General features: G+C 47.2%; 2 protein-coding genes across 2 annotated transcripts in view; both read left to right on the forward strand.

The window, feature by feature from the left end:
• LOC111169328 (NT-3 growth factor receptor) overlaps positions 1–7,341 on the forward strand; it is a 107,665-nt gene extending 100,324 nt beyond the window's left edge. The window contains exons 5-9 of the mRNA XM_089906227.1: positions 4,061–4,218; positions 5,006–5,148; positions 5,787–5,928; positions 6,421–6,717; positions 7,331–7,341. Coding sequence (XP_089762353.1) covers positions 4,061–4,218; positions 5,006–5,148; positions 5,787–5,928; positions 6,421–6,717; positions 7,331–7,341 — 751 coding nt within the window. The remainder of the gene's footprint in view (positions 1–4,060; positions 4,219–5,005; positions 5,149–5,786; positions 5,929–6,420; positions 6,718–7,330) is intronic.
• An 8,671-nt stretch (positions 7,342–16,012) lies between these two features.
• LOC149750008 (NT-3 growth factor receptor-like) overlaps positions 16,013–25,339 on the forward strand; it is a 155,347-nt gene continuing 146,020 nt past the window's right edge. The window contains exons 1-2 of the mRNA XM_089906829.1: positions 16,013–16,479; positions 16,683–16,785. Coding sequence (XP_089762955.1) covers positions 16,743–16,785 — 43 coding nt within the window. The 5' untranslated portion in view covers positions 16,013–16,479; positions 16,683–16,742. The remainder of the gene's footprint in view (positions 16,480–16,682; positions 16,786–25,339) is intronic.

The following is a 25,339-nucleotide window of genomic DNA, read 5'->3' on the forward strand; positions in this document are numbered from 1 at the left end:
ACCTCACTGTTTGACCCCTCTTGTCAGGATATGAAGACGATAGTGGATTTGCTCGGTGAGATGCCCAGGGCATCTGTTCTGAGACTGAAAATGCTTTCTGCCGTATGTATGTCTTGTCCAGGAGGAGAGTCCAGAGGGATGGGGGGAAGAACTCAAAGTTCTTCTGCAGTTTCCAGGAGACCCTGGGCTGGAGGAAACGACCAGGTCTCATGGTGCATGCCTTCTGGAGGAAAAAGTAGGAGGGAAACAAACAAGCTTTTAGCGTGCCCATGCCTGGAAGGGTCTAAGACACACCCCACATATCTCACTGGATTCCCCTGCCAGCCTCAGGACGCTGTGGCACCGTCCACCTTTCTGGGGGGCCCCTGAGATGTTGGGATACGCAGTAGTGCAGGGCTCAGACAAGAGGCAGAACTGAATAAAGCACATGTAGCTTGAAGCAGCCTGGCCAAGACTCTCACCTGTCTAGTATTTTCCACCCAGGTGGGTAATTTGTATTTTTACAGCTACTTAAGAATGAATGACCACATCTTGTCAAGTAAGCAACTGGGAAAAATCAGGCTGACTTGGTTCAGTGTGCATGTGTTCTGGCATCTGGACCCTCAGTATCCTTCCAGCAGGGCTGCCAGGCCTCTCCTCACAGCCGCTACCGCGTGACTCCCAACCACTGTTCCACTCCCTTTCCCCAGGAACGCCGGACAGGGAATTTGACCTCCTGTGTTTCCTAAGGAAGCCCTCAGACGTTCCCTTCCCCTGCTTCCTCCTTGTTGTGAGGGTCAGAGCTGGTGAGGCATGTAAGGCCTTCTGCGTAGTGCTGGGCACAGAGTAAATGCAATGCAAACGTTATTATCCAATTATTTTTTTGACTTCTCCCTCATTTTCTCCTGTCTACCTTTTCTCTCTCCTCTCCCTCATTTCTGAGCTGCAGAAGCATCTGCCTTGACCCCAGGGCAAACCCCTCCAAGGGTCCTGGACCTCATCCGTCACTTTGCTGCTCTAGGACCTTACCTTTCCCTCCCCACCCCCAGCCCTGCCCTGACCCGATTCCTGATATGTTTCCCCTCTTCCTTTCCACTGGTTTTTCTCTTCTGTTTTCAACCAAAGATACTTCTGTCTTCCATTGACTTCCTGTTCCCTGGAGCTTAAAACCTTGGGGTCATCTTTTACTCTTTCCTTTTCTTCTACCTCCAAGGAAGCACCAAATACCACCGTGTCTTCCTTTATGATGTTTGCTCCATCTCCCCCTTCCTTCTCCCCAATTTTTACCTCTCTACTCCAGGCTCTTAGTAACTAGGCAGCCATTCTCTCATGGTGGTCCAGGGTCCCATGGGGACCCCCAAGACCCTTACAGGGAGACCAAGATGTTAAATCTATTTTCATAATAACCCTGAGACGTTACTTGCCTTTTTCATTCCCGTGGGCAGTGGAGTTTTCCAGAGGCCATGTGACATACGTTAACATCATTCCTCTGATGCTTGATGGAGTTTGTGCTAATGCGTTCTTGTGTTTTAAATTTTTCTCAGTTGTAATTTCTAATATGGTAAATCGTGATAGATATAATCCACCTAAAAGTTCTTTGAGACTCTCAGTCATCTTTAAGAGTGAAAAGGAGTGCTGAGACCAAAAAGTTGGAGAACATTGACCTGGAGCCTGCTAGCCTATATGGTACCTATATGTGAATGAGAAAAGATGCCTCTTCTGGGTGGATAGAGCCCCATGCCAGGCACTGGGTCTGGTCAAGGGTATGCAGGCTGGATTTCATCCCCCATTCATCCCTTTGGCTGGGTGCATTGAGACATGCATGAACTTCAGCACTGTACACGGTGACCCTGTGTTTATCAGACATCCTAACCGGGGTCCCAGTCTCCGGCTGTCCTCCTCTCTGGTTGATCCTGTTCAACATTGCTGGATTACGCTTCTTACAGTTTTGTTCACTTCATTCTCCAACTACAAGGGCCTCGGTGGTTCCCACTGCCTCTTGGATGCATTTCAAGCTTCCTGATGTGGCAGTGAATGTCCTCCACCATCTGGCTTCCACTTGCCCTTCCAGCTTCATTTCCAGGTGCTCCTGCTGTAGCACAAGCTTTCTTTCCTGTTTCCACAGTCCAGCCTGCATCATCCCTCTAACCCTTCCCCTAGTCTTTCCCTCCACAAGCTTCCAAAGTTCAGGGATCCTGCTTACTCCTCCTAGAATCTCCCATCTAGCTACGCCTTACACGTGATAGATGGCGGGGAAAGTGCGTGAATTTTGGAGTCCAACAGGCTAAGCTTTGAAGCCCTGCTTTGTCACGTACCAGCCGAGGGGCCTTGAGCACGTGACTTGACTCCTCCAAACATAGGAGGGGGTCCCTCTTGTGCATGACGAGAGACTGGCTGGCTCTGAGAGGCAGATGCTTGATGAAGGTTAGTTCTTGTCTTCTTTGCTGAAAGAGTGTGGTGTGCAGAGCAAAGTCATGGGCACTTTTAGACTAAGAGGATATCATACAGGGGTGTTTGCACACTCTACCTGTGCTGTCCTGTTGGCTAGAAAGCACTGATTCCTCCCTTCCAAGGGCCTCACTTTTTTCTGAAAGCTGGTTAATGCTGATGTGTGCTTCACTACTTTGGAATTTGCCAGTTGTCAAAAATATCCTGGGTCTTAGTGCAGTTACCCAAGTGGCCCTCCCTCTGGGCACCAATAGATTCATCCCCTTACTGGTCCAGAAAGAGAATCATGTTCCCCTGAGTGATCCTGGCATTCAGATTTATCAGGTGCCATTGACTTTAAGAGTTTTACATCAGCTTATGCCCTTCAATTGTCCCCCTAAGGAGATGACTCCCTCTAAGTCACAAGGAAAATGAGTGGAGAAGGAAGGCCTTGAACTTGACTCTTCCTCTATCAGACAGTCTTCTTTACCAAGTTGAGTGCTCCTGGAAGACAGGGACTGATTATTCATTTCTGTTTCAGCAGCACTCAGCCCACAGCCAGACATGGATGAGGTGCTTATTAAGGATTTTGTTGAATTTATGAAGGAATAAAGCTGGTCCCAAGATAGGCTTTGAGCAGATATTGGAAACAGCGAATCACCTTCTCCCCGGGGAGAATAGCCTCTTTCTTCCTTCTTCCCTCCCTCCCTCCCTCCCTCCCTTCCTTCCTTCCTTCCTTCCTCCCTCCTTTTATTCATTCAACGGGTATTTATATGCCAGGCTTAGTTATAGGTACTGGGGATATAGCAATGAACTTAATAGGCAATGTCTCTGACTTTGATGGAACTTAATTTTTGTTTGGGGAGACAGATAATAAACAAGCAAGCAAATATTTATTTTTTAATTTTTAGATTTATTTTGTTTATCCGTTCTATATATACTTATTTGCATCTGCTAGCCCCAAACTTCCAAGCAAGCAAATAAATATTTAAAGTGATGCTGGGCAGTGACAAATACCAGAAAGAAGAAAATAGTCAGGCAAGGGACTGGGCAGTGTGAGGGCAGGGGTTGGTGGTAACTTTCCTATAGAAGTGGTCAGAGAAGGCTATATGATTCCTTAATGAAGGGAGGGAGTTGATCTAGCAGATATGTTCTCAGTCCAAACTCTGTAGGCAGAAAGACAACAAGTGCAAAGGCCCTGAGGCAGGAGCATGCAGGTCATCCTGGTAAACTTGACACACAGCAAGGTCAGAGTGGCTGAAGAAGAGGAGGAGAGGGTGAGGCAGGCAATGAAGTCAGAGAGGTGACAGAGGGTGGTATAGATCCCGTAGGCCTTTGACTCTGACTTTCAAAGTGTTGGGAGGCCAGTGGAGGGTTTTGAGAAGAGGAGCTTCCCAAGCCGATGTATTTTAAAGGTCTCTTTGGCAGGTAAGTTCAGTGGAGTGGATTTTTTTGGAATGAGTTTATTTGTTTAAAAACTATATAAATTCATGGACTTCTATAAGTATTTTTTATTTCTTTGGAGACCTTGCTAAACCCTTATCTCCTTAGTCCCTTAGGAGCAGGTGGGGGCCCATGCATGGCCTCACAGCCCTGGGAGGGAGCTGGGCCACCTTCGGTTCAGGGGTTCCCTTCCCTCGCTTCTCGCCCACAGGAGGTTGGAGCAGAACTTCTTCAACTGCAGCTGTGACATCCGCTGGATGCAGCTGTGGCAGGAGCAGGGGGAGGCCAAGCTGAACAGCCAGAACCTCTACTGCATCAGTGCCGACGGCTCCCAGCTCCCACTTTTTCGCATGAACATCAGCCAGTGCGGTGAGTGAGCCGCCCGGTCCCAGCTGGCTCCACGCGGGCCTCCCTCAGACACCAGGGATGGTGCTGCACATCAGCTGGGAAAGCCAGGGCCTTCCTTCCCCACTGCCCTCCCAGCCTTGAACTCTGCATTGGGTGCAGATCTGGCTCCCCTCTTACCTCCTTGCTCATTCTTGTCTCTTCATGAGCCAGCTGTGGGAAGGTTGGTTCCAGGGATGCAGAAAGGGGTTAAGTGTGCTCTTTGTCATTGGACCAGAGTCCTTTCTCTCTGTCAGTTCCCTGTTAAGCAAACCTGAAGGAGTGTTATGTCCAGGTGTGGTCTCTGGATCTCCTGTATCAGGAGCATCTAAGGCACTTTTAGAGAAGCAGATGTCTGGGTCCATCCACAGACTTAAGAGATCAGAATATCTGGAGATGAGTTTGGAAATCTGAATTTCTAGCAAGATCCCCTTGGGAGTCTGAAGCGGACCAAAGTTTTGAGAACCAGTGCCCAAAGTGGAAGATGTCATTTGATGTCATTTGATGAGCTGCATTCCTTTAGCAACTGTCCTCCTCATCAATCCCCGCTCCCCAACCACCACGTCCAACTGCATGGGCTTAAATCTTGAGTTATACCGTCTGCTTGGGAGGTGGTGTGAAGCTTCTGGGACTTGGGGGACTTCTGAGAGGTCAGGCAGGTTTTGTGGAGTCATTATTGGACAAAGCAAGCAGTGCCACCATTGCCCCCACGGACAAAGTTTTGGTAGCAAGTATTTGCCTGTTTTTTCACCCACCCTGTCTTCCCTCCCAGACCTGCCTGAGATCAGTGTGAGCCATGCCAACCTGACCGTACGGGAGGGTGACAATGCTGTCATCACTTGCAATGGCTCTGGATCGCCCCTGCCCGACGTGGACTGGATAGTCACCGGACTGCAGTCCATCAACACCCACCAGGTAGGCGTCCGAAGCTTGGGACCTATCACCTCTTAGTCTTAATGAGCTAAAATCATGAATAGAAGCAGGAGACGTGAGAATAAGGAAGAAGAAGAGGGGAAGTTTGTGGTCCTATTTCTATAGGACGAAGCACGTAGACTTGGGTTCCACCCAGCTGCAACATTTTCTAGCCAGCTTGATCTTGAACATGCTATAAACATCTCTGTACCTTACTTTCCTCATCTGTGAAATGGGCATAATGCTACCATTCATCTCATGGGATAAGTGTGAGTGTTACCTAAGCTCTTGACTGTAGAGAGCTTGGCCCTTGGTCAATGTGCCTTCACCAGCAAGGCCTCCTTCACCTACTGCTCAGCTTTCCTTTTGATTCCTAAAGGTGTTTGGGGGTTAGGTGGGGGAGCCGCCCTTGTAGAAACTGTTTGTTGTCTTTTTTTTTTTTGTACCGTCATCTAATTTTTCTTTTTTCTTTTATCTTTTCCTAAATTTTTATTGTGGTAAAGTATACATAACTTAAAATGTACAGTCTTAAACATTTTTTTAGTTATTATAAAATATTAGCTCTATTCTCCATGTTGTACAATACATCCTGGCAGCTTATTTTATACACATGATTGTTGTTTTTTTTATTGGGTTTTTAGACAAATCTGAACTGGACCAACGTACACGCCATCAACCTGACGCTGGTAAATGTGACGAGTGAGGACAACGGCTTCACCCTGACGTGCATTGCAGAGAACGTGGTGGGCATGAGCAATGCCAGCGTCGCCCTCACTGTCCACTGTGAGCGGATGCCCTGTGGGGGGCGGCTGGGACCCTGGGGATCTCAGCATAGGAGGCTGGGGCCGGGCAGAGCTGCTGCAATGGGCCTGGTCCACCAGGAGGGGCAGAAAGACTCCTGTGGGGCAGGACTGAGCAAATCAAGTCAGTCCTTGGCTAATAACCCCAGAAAGGGTGTCCCTGTCCCTCAGAAGATGATGCCCCTCCAACTCAGCTCTGACTTTACTCCTAAGTTGGCCCAAGTCTGCCTTTTGCTAAACCCCTAAAAGGTCATGAGAGGGAACCCTCCAGCTGTAGTGGATCCAGGAAGCTTGAGTGAAGACAGACATCTCTTCCCCTCTTTGGGGGTGGTGTTGTGGGGGAAACCTCTGATTCCCTCAGGTCTTTTTAAAGCGGGGTGGGGAAGAATTGGGCTGCCCACCCCAGCTCCTGGAAGGCTGCTCTGGGACACCGGAGGCTCTGTGTTCTGGGTGTCAGCTGGCCTTTCCCCGGCAGACCCCCCGCGCGTGGTGAGCCTGGAGGAGCCTGAGCTGCGCCTGGAACATTGCATCGAGTTCGTGGTGCGCGGCAACCCGCCGCCCACACTGCACTGGCTGCACAACGGGCAGCCGCTGCGTGAGTCCAAGATCATCCACGTGGAGTACTACCAGGAGGGCGAGGTCTCCGAGGGCTGCCTGCTCTTCAACAAGCCCACCCACTACAACAACGGCAACTATACCCTCATCGCCAAGAACCCCCTGGGCACAGCCAACCAGACCATCAATGGCCACTTCCTCAAGGAGCCCTTTCCAGGTGAGGGCAGGGCTGCTCTGGGGTGACTGATCCACTCCAGGAGCTCAGGGGGACGGGGAGTGGGGGCTTGAGAGGAGAAGCAGCATCAACACAAATACCGTCATCGACAACCAAACACACACTGGAACATATTCAGCCACCACCAGAATTTTGTGTAAACTAGATGAAGTCTCTGATTTCCAATAGCAGTCACAGTGAAAACCAAGACCCCCTCAGAAATACACAGCTGTACATATAAGGGCATATGGTGTTACGGTAGAGAAAGTGGGGACTTGAGAGGTGGATAAGAATGGCGGAGAGTCTGGACCCAATTCTTTTTTTTTGTTGGGAGACTCTGGACATGATCGTTGCCTCAATACCCTTGTCTGTGAAATGGGCATGATTGTACTTCTCCCATAAGAATCTCATGACTTTTAAATACCTTAAAGTAGACAAAGCACGTATCACAGGCTTTGGTACCTAACGATGGTTTGATGACCTTCCATTACGAGGGGCTTCAGGGTCAATCTGGTTCAACCCCACGTGTAACAGGCAAGTGAACAGAATCTTTCCACTTGCTGGGTAGTGATAAGGCCTTGGCTGGCTTTCCAGGTCTGTGTCTCTTTTCCTCTAGCTCCGTGGTGAGCTGATGGGTGGAGGGTACCTGATGCTGTCAGCCTGGATGGTGCTGATTCTAGTGGACGGGGTCATTGAAATGATGAGAGAACTTTGAGTATTTGGGAGGGGAGTCTGTCTTTCTCTGTCTGGGCTAGAATATTTCAAATACCTTCCTGAAGTTAGAGGAGAAGAAAATACTCCCAAGAGTTTAGTGAAAGTGGTTGCAGCATCTCTTGGGGGTGGTTTTGGTAGCTGATAAGTTTCTGTCAGTGAAGCCATATATCTTTGATGACCTTGGTGATGTCTGCTGGCAACAGACCTCTCGGCCTTCAGTTCCTGGAAATCCAGGATTCTAATGAAATAAAGGGGAGTGTAAAGACTGACCTCGATCTCTCTGTCTCTCACACACACAGGGCTTTGGAGTACTAGCACTGTGCAGCATCTGCTTCTGTGAAGGTGATTTCACAGCATGCGGATAATCAGGGGGTGGCAGTTCCAAGAGGCCTTTTTAATCTCAGTGCGAGGAAACTCGAACTTTAGAGGCTTTGAGAGAAACTCTGGAGAGATGAGACCGCCTGGGAAGCTAAATTCTTGCCACTGAGGGCCAGGGGATGGTGGAGCCATCACTCAGGAGAGGACTGAGAACGTGCCGATGTTTGAGACCCTGGCCATCCCATATGGTCCTACATTTCCAACATCATTCCAAGTATGCCCAGTAAGAGGCCTCAGGACACTTCCCAGTGTGGGCCACACGGGAGCTGGAAGAGTCCTGTCTTGCACTGCAGAAGCAGCAGCTTTTAGATGCAGAGATACTTTGCTTTTTGGGGCCAAAGTCAGGCTAGGCTTTGTTGGCATAAAGGGCTGGAGTGGCCCTTTGCCCTGCTTGTGCCCATCTGGTGATTAGAGAATGGAATCTGTTTTTAAAGAGGAGAGTCGACACTCCCCGATGGGCGAGGAGTGAAGCCCTCACCAAAGTCATGCTTCTGTTTCCAAAGGGAAGCTTCTGGGGCCTGGCGAGAGCAGGGAGCCCTGGAATGCTCGGGAGGGAGGGGGAGCCACCCTGGCTTCTGCATGCAGAGGGTGTCCTGGCCATGGGGCAGCAGGAGCAGTGGCCACGGCTTTTCCTTTGTCCTCCCTCGCCTTGGGAGGGAAGCAGTTCTCTGCATCCTTGCAGCCATACAGACGCCTCCTCAGTCCCCAAGAGACACAGCTGCCCCTCCTCTTCATCTCTGGATATGCCTGTCACCTTTTCAGTTCTCCTCAGGCCAGTGGTTCTCAAAGGGTGGTCTCCAGACCAGCAACATCAGCATCACCTGGGCAGGTGTTAGAACTAAAATCCTGGAGCCCCACCCAAACCTACTGAATCAGAAACTGTGGGGTGGGGCCCGGCAGTCTGTATTTTAACAAGCCCCCCCGCCCCCGAAAATTCAGACACTCCCTCGTTTGCCATCTCCTGCCATGACATTTGGTGGACCCAGGAGGCCAGAGGGAGGGTGAAGTTACAGAGGAACTTGAAGGGAAACAGCTCACCTGCAGTGGGTCCCTCAAACCCATCTACACCCTGCCAGGGCCATCCTGTGCGAAGGTTTGCTTGTTTGTAAAGGAGTCAGTGGATGGAAAGGCAGTGACAGGGAAAAGATGGGCCAGTCATGTCAAGAGACAAAATATCTAGGCGTCAGGAGAGTAAATTATCCAGGGGAGTGGACAGTAAACCTCACACCTGCTGAGCCTGGATACAAAGGCTCTCGGTGGACTCCTGCTCTTCTCTTGCTGTGGTGTGGGGACATTGTATTTGTCATCTGTACCCCTCTCGCTCCCAGGCAGCAAAACAGACATTAAGAGCAAGGGTTCTGAAGTCAGACAGATGGAGGTATTATCCTATCTGTGGCCCTACTGGCTCCGATAATGGGGCTTAGCACATGGCTGGCGTGAGGTGAAGGATGATCACTGCTCGGTGCCTCTGTTTCTTCATCTGTGAAGTGGGAATGATAACCAGAGCTCCCGCCTAAATTGCCCTGAGGATGAATGAAGTGATGCCCACCCAGCGTTTAGCTCTGTGTCCGGATAGAGGGAAGGTTCGATAGCTGTTGGCTACGACTAGGATTCTAGGTGGAGAGTTTAGGAGTTGAGTTTAGGAGTTCTAGATCTGGTCGTTGCTCTCTAATCAAGCTGCTAAGTTCTAACAGACAGGCTTCAGGTAGTTTACTAGGGTAGTGGTTATGGAGTCACAATGCCAAGATTCAGATTCTCATTCAATTGCTTATCGGCTCTGTGATCTCAGGCAAATTACTCAATCCCCTGCTTCTGCCTCAAAGATTGTAGTGAAGATTAATTCGCACATAGTGGATTAATCCACCTAAAATATTTCCCACAGTGCTTGGCACAGAGTAAGCACAGAATTACTGTTTGATTTTATTATTATATATAAAAAAAAACACCCAAGGGCAACTGAAAAGGGATTTGTTTTGGGGGAAAAACAGAGATCTGAAGGTGAGGGTCTTCTTTCCTGACTGTTCATGGGCTGGAGACCCACCGGAGAGCTTTGATTGCATTGAGTATATTCAGTGGAGCCGTCTGCAGATGCAGAGGCCTCCATCAGAAGGATTTTTTCAGAGCAAGACATTGAAATGAAAATGTTCTGGAAAAGCTTTTTGTAAACTTCACATGCTATACAAATGTTGGTGTTTCCTTCTGCATTTCCAAAGAAGCGCTAGAATGTTCAGCCTGGAGTTCAGCCTTAGTGTAGGAACCAGTCCCTGGAAAGGGAGATTTGTTCTAGGAGCATGGAATCCTCTTTGGTGTTCCAGGGATCTGGGCCTAGGAGTGGAGACCGTGAGGAGTCAGGGATCCGAGTGTCAGGGGAGGCTGGGGATCATGTTAGGGTCGAGGTGGTACCTGGAAGGTTGGGGATCCTTAGATGATGATGTGATAGAAGGAGGAATGTTGACAAGGTGTGTGTGTGTGTGTGTGTGTGTGTGTGTGTGTGTTTGCCTGCACATGTGCAACAAATATCTGAGAACACTTGACAAAACGTTTAGGAATAAGTGAGCTGCCATAACTCTTGAATCCTCATTTCTTTCTACCTGACTGGGAAGCCTCTTCATCATGACCTTGTGACAGCAGAAATCAGAATTCCGTCAGGGCCCTGGGTACAAACCGTGGGACACACCATTGCCCCAGTGTCCATAGCCGCATCAAGGCTGGTTTCTTTCCCCAAAAAACTTGTTGAGACTAGAATGTGGTCCCAACCTGCCAGTGCTGGGGGAAAGGAGGCAGCAGCAGCATGTGGCCTTCTGTGCTGGGTAGGCAGAGCGTGTGGACGCCTGGCGCAGCTCCCCACTCCCTCCTTATACCTGAAGCCAGGGCATCTCTTCTCCTTATCATGTCTATGTGCATCTCTCTCTATCTGGACGCAAGCTGCTGCCTCTCTTCTCCATTCTCTGGATCCCACTGGCTTTTCCCGCTGGGTTTTTCTTGAGGCTTTTGGGATCTGGAGGACACATGTGCATTGCTTTCATGCCCAGTTCCCGTTGGGATTCAGATGCTGCCTTGGCACACTGGTCCGGTTGTCCTCCCAGCCTGCTGGTGCAGGCTGAGGTGAGGACCACTCTCGGGTACCATCCTTTTCCAGGGTGAAGTTCTGAGTCCTCCCACAGGTTAGAGAGAACCCAGAAGGTCTGGCTGTTCCAAGGCTTGTGTGCTTCCTGGGTGTATAAATGTTTCCAGGCTCTTGCAAAGGAGATAAGCATTCATAGGCTGATTGAGAGATTACAGGGTTTACAGATTCGGCCAAAACATTTGGCTGACGTGAGCATATTCTCTAATAAATGAGAGCCTTATGAGAAATATGCAAATTGGTGTTAACTAGGAATTGATCTGGCACCTCTCTTTTCTCAGGCTCTGAAGCCAAGGCTAGGGCCCCCTTGCCTCCATCCTCCTCCCAAATCAGCCGTTTGGTCACCTGAAGTTTAGAAGAGGGTGGGGGGCCTGAAGGGCACACTCAGGAATCTGGAGAAAGCTGTATTGCTCTCCCACAAAACAACACAAAGTGGATGATGAGCAAGCAACCTATTAGCAGTGAATTTACTGTGAATAAGGCTTTCTCTAAGGGACTCCTTCACAGAAAGGCATCAATTTTCCCCCACGGGTAGTTAGGGAAGAATATTTGCTGGCGCATACTTGATAGAGCTGTGAGTACAATGACTGTGAAAGCCTAGCCAAGGGCCTGGGTAAATGGAAGACCCACGGTGAATGAATGAACGAATAAGTTCTTATTTTTCAGGGTGTGGTAGGCTTGTGCCAGGAGGAAGTGGAGTAAAATGCAGTGGTTCTCAAAGGGACCAGCAGAACAAGAAAACTTGTTCGAAATGCAAAATTCTCAAGACCTCCCCCAGACCTCCTGAGTCAGAAACTCTGGGGTGAGGACCAATAATCCATATTTCTTTAAAAATTTTTAAAAGATTTTTAACTTTTCATTTTGAAATAGTTTGAGATTTACCAGAAAAGTTACAAAATAGTACCAAAAAAGCTTCCTTATACTGTTCACCCAGCTTCCCCCAGTGTTACCATCTTACATAACTACAGGGCAGTGATCAAAACCAGGAGAGTAATGGTGATACAACCCTATTACCTAATCTACAGACTTTATCTAAATCTTACCAGTTGTCCCACTGCTGTCCTTTTCTTCTCTGAGATCCAATCCAGGATTATATTGATACATTGTATTTAGCTGCCATGTTACCTTATTCTCTTTAAATCTGGGGCAGTTCTTCAGGCTTTCTTTGTCTTTCACGATCTGTGCACTTTTTTTTTTAATTTTTTTTTTTACATCTTTATTGGAGTATAATTGCTTTACAATGGTGTGTTAGTTTCTGCTTTATAACAAAGTGAATCAGTTATACATATATCCCCATATCTCTTCCCTCTTGCGTCTCTCTCCCTCCCACCCTCCCTATCCCACCCCTCTAGGTGGTCACAAAGCACCGAGCTGATCTCCCTGTGCTATGCGGCGGCTTCCCACTAGCTATCTATTTTACGTTTGGTAGTGTATATATGTCCATGCCACTCTCTCACTGTGCACTTTTGAAGGATCCTAACTAGTTATTTTGTAGACTGTCCCACAATTTGGGTTTGCCTGATGTTTTCTCACAATTGAATGCCAGTTAGGCATTTTTGGCAGTAACACCGCAGAAGTGATGCTGTGCCCGTTCAGTACGTTGTGTCAGGGGTACGCGACGTCTGTACATTTTATTACCAGTGATGTTAACTTTCTCACTTGGTCAGGATGGTGTCTGCTAGGTTTCTCCACTGCAGAGTGACTATTTTTTTCTCCTCTGTAATTAATAAGCATAATATTTTGAAGCTTTGTAAATATCTTGTTTCTCATCATTCTTTCACACATTAGTTTTAGCATTCATTGATGATTCTTGCCTGAAACAAATATTAGTGTGCCATTTGTCAATGGTGATTTTTCTATTTCTATCCTTTTCCTCTACATTTATTAATTGGATTTTATTGTAAGGAAAAGCTTTCTTTTCTTCCTCATTTGTTGATTAAATTACTTCTTTATATCTGTATGGACTCATGGGTATTTATTTTGTTCTATGAATTATAATCCATGTATTAACTTGCTAGGGCTGCTGTAAGAAAGTGTCAGAGACTGAGTGTCTTCAACAAAAGAAATTTATTTTCTCACAGTTCTGGAGGCTGGAAGTCTGAGATCAAGGTGTCAGCAGGGTTGGTTCCTTCCACCCTCTGGGTACGTCTATGTCTTAGTGTCCTCTTATAAGGACACCAGTCATATTTGATTAGTTCCCACCTTAGTGACTTTATTTTAACTTAATTACCTCTTAAAGACCCTATCTCTAAATACAGTCATAGTCTAAGGTACTGGGGGTTAGGACTTCAACATATGAATTTTGGGCAGATATAATTCAGCTCATAACAATCTATGACTGTCATTATATTGTCATTATATTTTGTTGCTCAAATCATCCCCAGTTTGGCCATTGGAGACCCCTTCATACTGGCTCCTGTGTCCCTTCTTCATGCCCCCATTAATTCTTGAGCACCTTCTTACTTTCCAGTACTGCAAGATGTTCCAAGCACATCTTGTACTTTCTCTGCCCCAGCCCTGGAATTAATGTGTTTCTCCAAGGATCCCTCATTCTTTTTACTGGAGAATGGTAGTGATCACCTCCTGGATGGTTCTGTGGCATGCTAAAGTTTGAGAATCTCTGATAGAGTGGTTCTGAGCCCAGACTTGGATTTGAATCCAGCTCTATCCCTTCTTAGATGAGTGACATTCAATTAGTTACTTAATTTCTATAAGTCTCTTTCCTCTTCTGTTGAAAGGGGATAATGCTACCCACCTCCTAGGGTGGTTATAAGGATTGATGTATTACATAAAGCATTTTGCACAGCCCCTCGCTCATAATCAATGCCCAACAATGATTGGCTTTCATTATTAGGTGAGCCATTTCTAAAGGCCAAAGACCAAATAACACATTTTCATCTGGGGAGTGGACAGATTCTAGAGGGATTCCCAAGAACGTCTCAATGACCTACTAGAATAAACTCTACATATTGATCTGAGGAATTGTGTCTTGAGATCATAGCTGGCATTTTCCAGGAAGATCCAGGGAAGCCCATCCTGCAAGCATTTCTTCTTGGCGCTAATGTACCACCAACGTTCCCAACACTCTGGGCACCTGAGGGCGGGAGGAATGAGGGTGAGATGGTGAGTCTGGATGTAGTTCCTCATCTCATAGTATGGTTTCTAGTCTCCAGGTGGACCAGGCCACCTCCCTTGAAACCAGGAGTTTTAGCTCTTATTCCTTCTCCATTTGGAAGACCACCTTCTAAAGAGTGTGGGGGAGGGGTGACGAGCCAAGGATTTTAGTTTTCAGCTGCCAGGGCAACAGGGGATCATGGTGAGTGGGAGAGATCATAGCTATGAGAAAGACAGAGTGCGACTGTTCTGGTTTTTTATTACGTTTGTTAATGATCTCTTTGTCTTTTTTGCAGAGAGCACGGATAACTTTGTCTCTTGTAAGTCTCTTTTACCTTTTGCTTTGAAAGTGATTTATTCTGATACTTTTGGTAACTACTGAGTCCAAATAGCCCTCTTTCATATTCTACCAGCATCCTCAGACTCGTGGCCGCTGAGAGCATCTGAGTGAACTGTGAAAGGAGAGTAGAAATACTTGAGCAGTTCCAAGCCCACTCCTCTTGGACAGTCACTTGCTGCCTCAGTTTCCCCGCAGTTTTCTAGGGTCTGACCATGTTGTGTGTCTTCCCACCCAGACGGACCGAGGTGGTGTGAGGAAGGATGTGGGGTTCACGTGCCCCGGTGGACCCCTGTTGAGCATCTCGGTTGTTCTTGCAGAGAGAATGTGGAGCCTATAAACATGTTAGTGTTTGTCACCTGCTTTGAGAGCCAGGACCTACCTCGTGTGGAGCTGTGATTGACAAGGTCTCCTGATAGGTTCGCCTGTCCTCAGATGAGATTATTGAGGCTCAGTCTATAAGTGATTTGGGGCCAGGACTAGACGATCCCCAAAGGATTTGGTGTTTCGCTCATGGTCTGTGGGGAAACATATTTATTCCTTTTCCTTTTGTCCCCTGTGGGAGAGGAACAGGGACGGCTGAGGCCATTTCTGCTCCCTGTTCGGCCTGAGACAGTAGACAGTCCTGTTTAGAACGCCCCTTGTTGTTTGGCACAGATGTAAATATAACCTGGATTCCTTTGTTTGTCCTCGGTCTTTGAGGACTTGTCATCTCAAAGGATGTCCCTCCAGAGAATTTTGAACTGGGGCTCTCTCTGGACAAGGAGTTGACTCTAGAAGGAGGACTAATGGATGCTCGGCTTCCCATCCAGGCCTTGCTGGGAAGAGCAGATGTTTCCTAGTCAGATAAACTTGCTGCCAACTGAAGCTGCCACTGTGTTCTGAAATCTGCCGTAGGGCAATGGATAGTGGGTTGTTTATGGGGCCACAGGCCTCCTGGATCTCACTGAGGAGTGAAGAGGGAACGAGGAAGGGCATGGAGAGTCTGGGACAGGATAAAGGGTGCAGAGAGGAGCTGAATGTCAGCAACAGCTACCATCACCCACGAAATTGGCCGAATCCAGACCCTGGCTGTGATCCCAAACCATTTTTTTCCCTCTTATTTATTCAATAGCTCATGGCCCACATTGTCCAGGTTACATTATTTACTCTGGGATGGGGATTGGGGGACGGGAGCAAAGGTTCTTTATACCTATGGAGTCTGTCTTTGAGTCATCAGTACCCACCAGGCAGCCACACGGAGATCCAATCTCTGGGGACCCCTGCAAAGCCTGGGGAGGCCAGGCAGTCAGAGTCTGGCTTCAAGGGGATGTTCTCCAGCAAGAACTTTCAAGAGGGCTTGGGAGTTAGGCAGGGACCGTGGCTGAGGCTCTCATGGCCAGGAAGCTAACTACTCTTCTCTATTTATGTTTGGTTTTCAGTCTACGAAGTGAGCCCCACCCCTCCTATCACTGTGACCCATAAACCAGAGGAAGACACTTTTGGGGTGAGTCACTCCTTGGTCAAGAGGAAGGTGTTTACTGATGCAGTAGTTTTTCAGGCTTCTGTTTTAGTAGCTAACTTTTCCCAATACTGCCTTATTTGGAACTCTAGCACACGTGGCATAGAGAAGCCGTGATGAATGACCTCCTTTCAGGTGGTTAAAACCTTCCTTGTTTGATGAGAATAATTCATTGTTTGAGGAAGTCTTTGAGGATCTGCTTTAAGCCCTAGGGCTCGGGAGGAGAACAGTTTGAAACTTCCCACTCCATTAGGAGCCAGCTGGGCCTGATTCGAAGGGGCTGCTAACTGTACAGCCTTTTACAAAAGTCAGAGTTGCCCAGGGCATCTTCTTGAGTGGGAGGTGACCCCACCCGCCCCGCTCTCAGAGCCTGAGGTTTCTCTGGGGAGAAAAGGAAAGGGGTCTTTTTAGAATCTCCTGGATAAGAATATTATGCAAAGAATGTCAATGTGAAGATGCAAGATTTGCTTGCTAATTAAAACCACAACGGAACAACAGACAGAAGCATCTCTGGGCTTCCTCCTGCATCTCTTAGGATGGTCCCCAGATGAGAGGGCTCAGAACACTGAATCATGGAACTTTCTCTAATCAATCTGGGTAATTTATTTTTCGATGTTCTTAGAGTCTCATAAATTACATCTTCTCAAGACCTTACTCAGTCTGAGAAGTTCTGAAGTTCACTGAAGTTCTGGGAGGGCTACGGTTGCTACTGTAATAGGATGTTCTCATCTGAGCATGCGTGTTACCTCATACTCCGGTTTTCTGTAACTGCTCGACTGTCTGTTTTTGGCTCCCAATAGGTATCCATAGCCGTTGGACTTGCTGCTTTTGCCTGTGTCCTGTTGGTGGTTCTCTTTATCATGATCAACAAGTATGGTCGACGGTCCAAATTTGGAATGAAGGGTAAGGTGGAATTTTCATTTGCGAGGGTCTCATGGGGGAAACATGGCTCCTTTTGATCAAAAGATGCTGTTTTAATTTCTTTGCTCTCTGAGAGGGCTTCAGGGTGGTGGGCTTAAGTGGCCCTGGTAGAGACTCCCATCTACACGTTTATTATTGGTAGTGATGGATTGAAGGCAGTGTTGGTGTGAGGACCAAACTGTGGACCACCTGGTTTTTCTGTAATGGCTAAAAACATTGCTTCACTGGGCTGGTACAATGAGGATGATTTGGGAAAGAAGTTGGATTTGAGGGCAAATGAAGAGGACTTACATTTCTTTTTATTTTTGGTGGGTAAAAGGACTCTTCGTTTGAGTAACCTGGTTTTTCTCTTGTCTGCACCCATCCTTGGAGTTGTGATGAGAAGGTATTAGCAGAACTAAATGTAGGATGGTAGACTGTGGCATTGAAAGGTTGCCCATGCATGGTATCTCAGCACGTAGCTCTACACAGAGTTCCAGAATGGATGCCAAGAGCAACGTGATTGCTAAATCTGCTGGCCAGTTTCCACAACACAGAGTACTCAACCCCATTACAGCTGGGGTGGAATGTGAGACGTGGCTCTCCACCAAGGCTTGGGAAAAGGGGACTGGCACAAAAGGGGTTAATGTGGTGAATTAGCATCCATCTGCCTGGTCCCAGGATGGATCTGACCAAATGGCACAAGGGAGGCTGGATACCAGTGCTTAAACAGAAACTTGAATTTCAAGATATACTCCCAGCTGGGGTTTCCATTTATGGCTGATGTTAATAGGAGAAGGGTGGGGAGGGAGTATGAAGTGTTTGACAAGCCGTCAGGTTCCTGAGCAAGGATTCAGATTGGAGTCTTCTGGTGAGATTATGGGATCCAGAAAGATGAATTTCGATGACTTCTGCACACGAACTGGTATCTGTGGTTGGGGTCTTGACCTGGGGGCTCAGGAATTGAAGGGGAAAGCATGAATGAGATTCACAGGGATAGTGGTCCCCTGAACTTATATGTAAATGTTTAATTGTTTGTACACGGTGGCAGGGGGCGGGGTTGGGAAGGAACTAATCCATAGCTTCTATTATATTGTCAAAAGAGTCTGTGACCACCCTACAAGTTTAGAACACTGATATATAGCAAGGGATAGCCATAGAGAACTAGAAAGGCAGAAATTATGGGGGAGGACTGTCTGGCTTCCCAGAAGCCTCCTGCCTCTTTCTGCTCTTGGTTAAGCTGAACAAGTCCCAGAAGAGCAAACCAGGTTTTCTTGAAGCAAATGAAATATTTTGACCAAGAGAAATAACTCGTAAAGGCAAATTATAAAACTTCTCTGTATATTAGAAGTTTGGCCTGAAGCCAGATGACTTAAACAAGAGGAGACCACGGTCAGCCACCTTGGCTGGAGAGGTTTTATCTACCAGTACCCCACGGGCCAAACAGGGCTTCACAGGTTTGGAAGATCAGTGACCACCATGCAGGCTCTGAGCCTTCAGTCTTAGCATCATCCTTGGGCTCCTGGCTTTGAGGACCTGGCACTAGTACTTGTGCAAAATTTTCCTACCATGGGAGGAACTTTCCTAGCTCTTCCTCCCTCCACCTAAGGAAACAGCAGGGCCTTGACCAAAGGGAAAAACGGGGCATTATTGCTCTCCCCCTGGAGAGGCACACCACCAGCTGAGACCCTGCAACAAGACTGGCACCACCATACAAGCAGATTTTTCCTCTTAATTGTCATCTGTTTTCTGGAAGAGCGTGTCCCCATGTCGGATGAATTAGGCAGCACCCAGGGTGGTGCTTTCCCCTCAGCTGTCCTTGGAGCCTCTCCCAACACCCACTCCCCTCTCCCGGGCTGAGCTGCCTTCATTGGCCCTGGTTGCGCCACAAGAACATATCCATAAGTTTGGAAGTGAAATATTCCTTAATTTAAAGTCAGGCGACCTGAAGAAGCTTGGCTAGAGTGAGAGGCAAGATAAGATGTTGTATCCAAGGCTGACCCTGTTTAGAATTAAGCCTGCATCTTTCTGATCTTTGTTATGCCTGACTGTATTTAGTTCTCATCTTAGGATGAAACAGCAAATGCCCCAGGCTGCATACACCCTTGATCTTTTATTAGCAGTGGGCCTCCCAGTCCAGAAAAAAGAGCAAAGTTGCATGTACCAGAAGTCCCCCAAATCTGACTCAGGCAAACCTCCGTCTCTTCAGAGCCACCCGTTCCTCAGCTTTGAATTTTCAAATCTGGGTTAAAAATCTGTGATGTCACTTAATTGCTCTGTTTCCAGCAAAGTTACTTAACTTCTCACAGCCTCTATTCCCACAACTTCAAAATGATGGAATGATACCACCTCCCTCATTGCATTGCTCTGAGTGTTGAGATCTGTGTGTAATTGACATTTATAAGGGTACCTGTGGTTGTAGTTTTCTTCTTTTTTGTGTATAAGCCTGTCCAAGCTTCTTTCATTGTCCTTCCAGGAAGGGCTGCCCTCTCAAGGCTTAATCATGCCCTCTTTTGTCCCACACAATATTTAGTAAAAATGCTTTTCTTCTACCCTAATCCTGGAGCACTGTCATTACCTTGCTCACACATCACCTGTCCTGTTAGACCAGGAGTGACTTGTTGCAGAAACCCGCAGTCACTCAGCTGAGTATGCCTGAAACTTCGCACAGTCTTTGACAAATTGTTTCTGAACTTAGAAATGAATGACTTCAGTTTTACTCAGAAAACAAGCACAGCTTGTTAATCAGTAATGGGCTAGTTAGGGCTCATTTGGAAATCTGAGATGCCTGGGCAGTGGAGGTGGAGCAGAGATGATCTGGGAGACTCATAAATAATTCCCACCCTCCACATCTGAGGGCCTGGAACACAGTGTATGGATGAGGAGGCCTTATTAAAATGAACTTCCTTCTGAGAAATAAAAAAATATATAGAAAAATACGGACATTGGTATGACAAGCACTCATATTCCTGTCACTTAGCATAAGCAGCTGTTACTGTTTTGTCTTCTGTTGCATCTAATGTTTTATTCCTATTACTGATAAAACTAAGATGGCTTTAACTGTCACCCCGGTCCCATTTCCACTCCCATTTCCATAGGCAGTCATTAGCTTGAGTTCACTGTGCATCCATCAGTCCACTTGTTTTTGTCTCTCTCCCTGTATCTCTGTCTCTCCTTCTCTGCTGTCTCTGCACACCCACCCTTCACGCCATGGCTCTCTCCCAGCTGACCCCATACCCTGCGGACTGCCAACTTAGCAACTGCCTCTACTCTACGGCAATCCTAGTGGCCAAGCCTGGTAACCAGCTCAATTTTATAGTTCTACTTACATATATGTATATATATATGTTTTGTTTTGTTTGTTTTTTCCAAATCACAGTTGCATTTATTCATAGACATCTAGAAAACAATCAAAAGTATATTTGTCTCTTATAGACCTTATTAATAAATTTTATGTGGATGAGAGAGCTTGTGTCCCGAGAGTTTTAAACAGCATGATTAAAGACTGTAACACTCCCAAGAGTGGTCACAGATAGGTACAGGATGTGAAGAAAGATATACATATATACATACACATATATATGTCTACATATGTGAATACATTTACAAGATGCATTACTTTGTGTATGTTTTAATTTGTACACGTGTTTATGCTCTAAGCACCCTTCTGCATCTTCTTTATTTGCTTGTCATGTGTTAGAGATCTCTCCATGTTGGTACATACAGGAATTCCACTGGGGACCTATTTTATGGAGGTTGAATGTATTAACCAGAGTTTATAGAAATGAACTGAAAATGCATTGTCTCAGACACTTTTTTACTGTTATCAACTGCCATCGCGTTGATCGAAATTCTGGCCTGGGGAGAGGTCAGGATTCTGCCCTGTGGAGGGGTTAGGATTCGAGCTCATCTTCTCTTATAATCACAAAGGTTCTAAAATGGGGCTGAGTGTCCAGTGGGCATTCTTTGGGCTGTGGATGAAGCCCCATGCTTTAGAGTGGCAGGATGATCCTGAAGTATTTGGTGTGGTGTGGGCACTGACCAGTCAGAGCACATACTACCCTCCTGCTGGAGCCGGCACCCGGGGGCTCCCTGCTGTGCCAGGTGTTAACTCATAATCATGCTGGATCACAGGGTGGTTGAGTGGTGGGTGGTCGGGAGGTTCAGGGCAGGGGTCGTTTACTGGGAGGGACAGAAATATATCAAAATATGTCAGTATCTTAACTAATTATATTGTGCCGGTGCATCCTGGGCCTGGAAGTGACATGGCTTAGAATTTATTCCATGCTCATCCTCATATAATATTTTAAAATTAGACATTGAAAGATCGTGACAGTGATCTAGCCGGGCCCTGCAGTGTCATTATTTAGAGATGAGAAACTGAGGCATAGGAAGCCCAAGAAAGGAGGTGACCTGCTCTGGTTTTCAGTCTGGTTAAGCTGCGTTGGTTCTAGAACGGACGTTCTACCTTGCATTCTCAGTCACTTCTCATGGCAACTATGGATAGAATGACCTAACTCCTTGGTCTTGGCCGCCCCACCATGAACATCCACGTGCATCTGCCATCTTTATTTCACGTGGTTGTTAGAACAATAACCAGGTAGAAGATGCTAGTGTGTCTTTAAATACTTAAACATGTCCTATAGTTTTCATATAAGGTGACTATCATTATTGTTTAATGGAGAAAGAAGCAAACGTGTGGGGTTTTTGCAGGCTGTAAAAAGGGCATACATTACTTGGTCTCTCTTGTCTGACTACCTCTTAAGCATCTTTATATACGTCTAGATCAGAGATACTGTGGGAGTGAACTTCATATTTCTTGGCTCCCTCTTACTGTCACAGAGGAAACAGAATAACGGTCTATTAGAGTTGAAACAGACCCTAGACTTATTAGGCTAATGTCCCCATTGTACAGGTAAGGAAGCAGACACAGAGAAATGAAATGGCATGCCCAAATGCACGACTAGCTAGAGCAGTGCTGGCCTGCTTTCCCACCTGTGTGCTGTATGCAGAGAGCCTGGGAAGGTCTGGGAAAGGAAGACGGATTGTGAATAAATCAGGTCTGCTCTTCCAATACTTTATCTAATTATCTTTGAATGTTGTCCTGCTTCAAAGGGGCTTTCAAACATGTCTCTTATTAATCCTCTTTTCTCAAGCTGGGACACACCTGGCCTGGGGAAAAGGTGGGAGCTGATGGAGGAGTCTTGCTTCCCAGGCTTAGAGGACTTCCTTTGTCTCTTTCTGGACATGTTGGGGACTGCATGGCAAGGCAGCAGAAGCCAGAAAGAGGGTTGGGAAGGACAGGAGTCTAGAAAGGCTGGTTGGGCTTCCGGTAATACCTTAGGTGCTTCATCTGCTTGCCGTCCATCCTAATGGTTGGACGTGTGCTGGTGCCCCTGATGGGCCCGTGGATGGGCACTCCAGGATTGTTCCATTGTGAATTAGCATCAGCTAATAGGTACTTAAAGTGGTTGCCTATTTGATTATGATTGGGGGTTATTAACATTTTTTTTCCCATAAACAGATGGTAACTTCTCTCCAAGTGGATTGTCAGAGTCAGATTTGGAGGGACTGATTGGTTGCTGCCAAAAGATCTCGGGGGTGGCTGCCTGCATTGAATGGCCCTGTTATCCCTCTGGTTTAACTGCTTGGTTAACGGGAATGATTAGACTGGGGAAGGAGTCATTTCTGCCCACTCTCCTAACCTTGGAACATTGGACTGAGAAGGGTTTCTTCCAGCTGGATGGAGGTAGGGCTGGGATCCTGGCCTCCTAATGTTTGATTCTCTAACTGGCATTCCTTCTTCAGCTGGGATAGAGGGTCCCTGTATCTATAGCCCTGAGCACAGAGCCAGGGAATTGATACAATGAGTGTGGGGTAGAAATAGAGAATTCTGAGACTACTGAAAGGTGACCTTGACCCTGGATGAGGTAACCATTAGCGCCACTGACAAGGCAGCTTTTTTTGCCCTGAGAAATACACTTATCTGGCCTTGATTTAACGGGGCATCAGAAGCCAAGAGCAAGGCAGAAGTGAAACTGAGTGGAGGACTTGGGTTTCCTGACTTCCCGAAATAAGTCTGTTTTTCCTTCTTGCTTGTTTTTCTTTCTTGACTTCCTTTGCTGTTTCCTCCTCTGAATTGAGGTACGCAAGTGAGGAAGGTTACCCCTGGCCTTGGCAATGACCCTGTGCTTGGGATTCCTGGTGGAAGATGCCTCTTTGAACATAATTTTGAGACTTCTGTTATCCTCAGGCCCTTGGATTCTCCTAACAAAAGTTTCCATGCCCCTTCCCTCTTTTCAGACTCCTTGAGAGACCCTCCAAGCCCAAGGAACACTCCTAGCATTCGTTCAGGTCTAAATAAAATAGGTTACGTGTGTGGCCAATCCATAGGCAGGACATAAAGTAATCAAAGCCAGGAGCCTTCTGCTTCTCTTCTTCTGCTTTGGACTTCATTTCAAATTTCTGGTTGCAGATGCAGTCGCACCTGGCTTGGTGACAGAGTTCTAGAATGCGGTGCCCAGAGGGTTGAGAAAGCTGGAAGGCAGTGTGCGTTTTTCTGGCATGCCTTTGCTGCTCTGTCTTTGGGATCTTTGCAGGTGTGCAGTGAATGGTCCTGGAAGTTCCCGCACTGTCACCAATGGTTGTGTTAAGGCTGCCCTGCTCCGTTCCTCTCTCTCAGGGCACCAGGGAACCAGCTGTTCTCCAACACTGACTCTTCTATTTGAAGAGAAATCCCTGGAAATAGAGTCTGATACAAAATGTTTCTCCTCTGTGGCTACCTGCTCGTGGGCTGTTCCTGGCAGGCCCCTGCCGCCTGTACAGCAGGGCCAAAGGTGGCCAATATGCTGGCTCCATAGCCAAAGCCATTGCCTCTGATTCATTTGATTTTGGCAACAGGACAGTTCTTACTAATTCCTGCCATTGCAACAGGCTCCCACAGGGTTAACAGCCCTTTGATACCTCAGGTTAAAAGTTCTCAGCCTCTCGTCCCCCACTTTACATGTGACAGAAGACTACCAGTCACATGCCTTATACACTCCTGCAGGTGTAACCAGGCTTTTGGACAAATGCTGGCCCTTGCTGTAGCTTCACACCTAAGAAAAATATATCTGCATAGGAGTTAGCATTTTTAAAACTAGGAATAAAATCAAATCCATACTAATTTTTATTCTTAAGCAATTCACAAACTTTAGTATTTTATTATTCATCCAAAGTCCTGGTGACACACTTCCTCACTGACCCAGAAATCTGACTGTATCCTGGCACCAGGATGGAAAACTAAGAGGGGAAGCGGCTGCCGGTCTTGACTTTCTTGCAATGTTCTTGGTCCGATGTGGTTTGCACCCCTGCACAGTCAAGTTGCAGAAACAGCTCCAACAGAATCTCCTGTCTTCTTATGGCACATTCTTTCCATCTCTGTATCTTCTCCTATGGGTCCTGGGGGCTTTCACTTGCCCAGAGGAGGAAGGACCATGGGCTTTGGTTAATGAGAAGCTTCCACATGGCTGCAGCGTCCGAGCCCTGGGCTCACGCAGCCCATTCTCCCCTGAACTCTGCAGAGGCGTTTGGATGTCCAAAGAGCGGCCCTCGGAACCACAGGCAGCAAAGCAGAGATCAAAACAACTGCTGATGGGGAAACATGATTTTGGACTCGGGAAGAAAAACCACACACTGAAAACAACGTCAAACAAGCAAACTGCTGCAAATCCCTGGCCCCAGCTACTCCTCACCCCGTTGCCCTTTGTGCTGTGCATCCATCGTGGGGGATGAGCTGGATGGGGTGGGGAAGGAGCGTGTTGCAGGAGGAGAAAGGGGAGCCTGCATCCAGCTGGGGCTCAGCCGCCAGTGGTGTCTGCCACCGCCTCCGGCCCTAGAGCATCCCGAGGAAAGAGAAGAGCTTCCGGTTGGTCTCTTCCTGGCTCTTTCTCTTAGAGGGTTAGTGACACCCTCTCTTCCTCCCTTCCCTGATACCCCTGTATGTTTAGTTTAGAGAGAGATTCACCAAGTCACTCTGGTACACACCCCTTTATTCTTTTCTCTTGTATTAATTCTGCTGCCACAAGCCAGAGAGGGATTTGCTGGCATCCTTGCACTGGTCTCCAAACCAGCTTCCTTCCTGACAGGCCCGGCTACCTAATTTATGGGACCCAGTGCAAAATCTTCCTAAAGCACTAGAATTGCAGGACAGCTACAGCAGAGACTTATACCCCAGTCATGGGGCTCTTCTGAGCATGGAGTCAGGGTCAGGCCCGTGAAGCCAGCTCTGCTCCCTGAATACACATTCCAACGTGGTTTCAAGCCCTAGAGCCTTCATTTTCTTCCTGAATGGTGAGGAGGGAAACCGATATTTCTATGCTTCCTGTTCAGAGAGGAGCTGGGATTTGGGGTAAAGATAAGAGTATCAGCTGATTTTTCACTTCTAATCATAGCAAGGAAAGAGAATAGGGGGCATTGGGCATTTATTGAGTACCTACTATGTGCCAGACACATATAGGCACACGTAGGCATATAAGGTCTAATATACCTTATAATATTTAGTCCTGATGAGTGGCTG

This window comes from Delphinapterus leucas, chromosome 2 (assembly GCF_059928025.1).
Source record: "Delphinapterus leucas isolate spDelLeu-1000000601 "Yukka" chromosome 2, BTC_Dleu_Yukka2, whole genome shotgun sequence".
Taxonomy (NCBI): domain Eukaryota; kingdom Metazoa; phylum Chordata; class Mammalia; order Artiodactyla; family Monodontidae; genus Delphinapterus; species Delphinapterus leucas.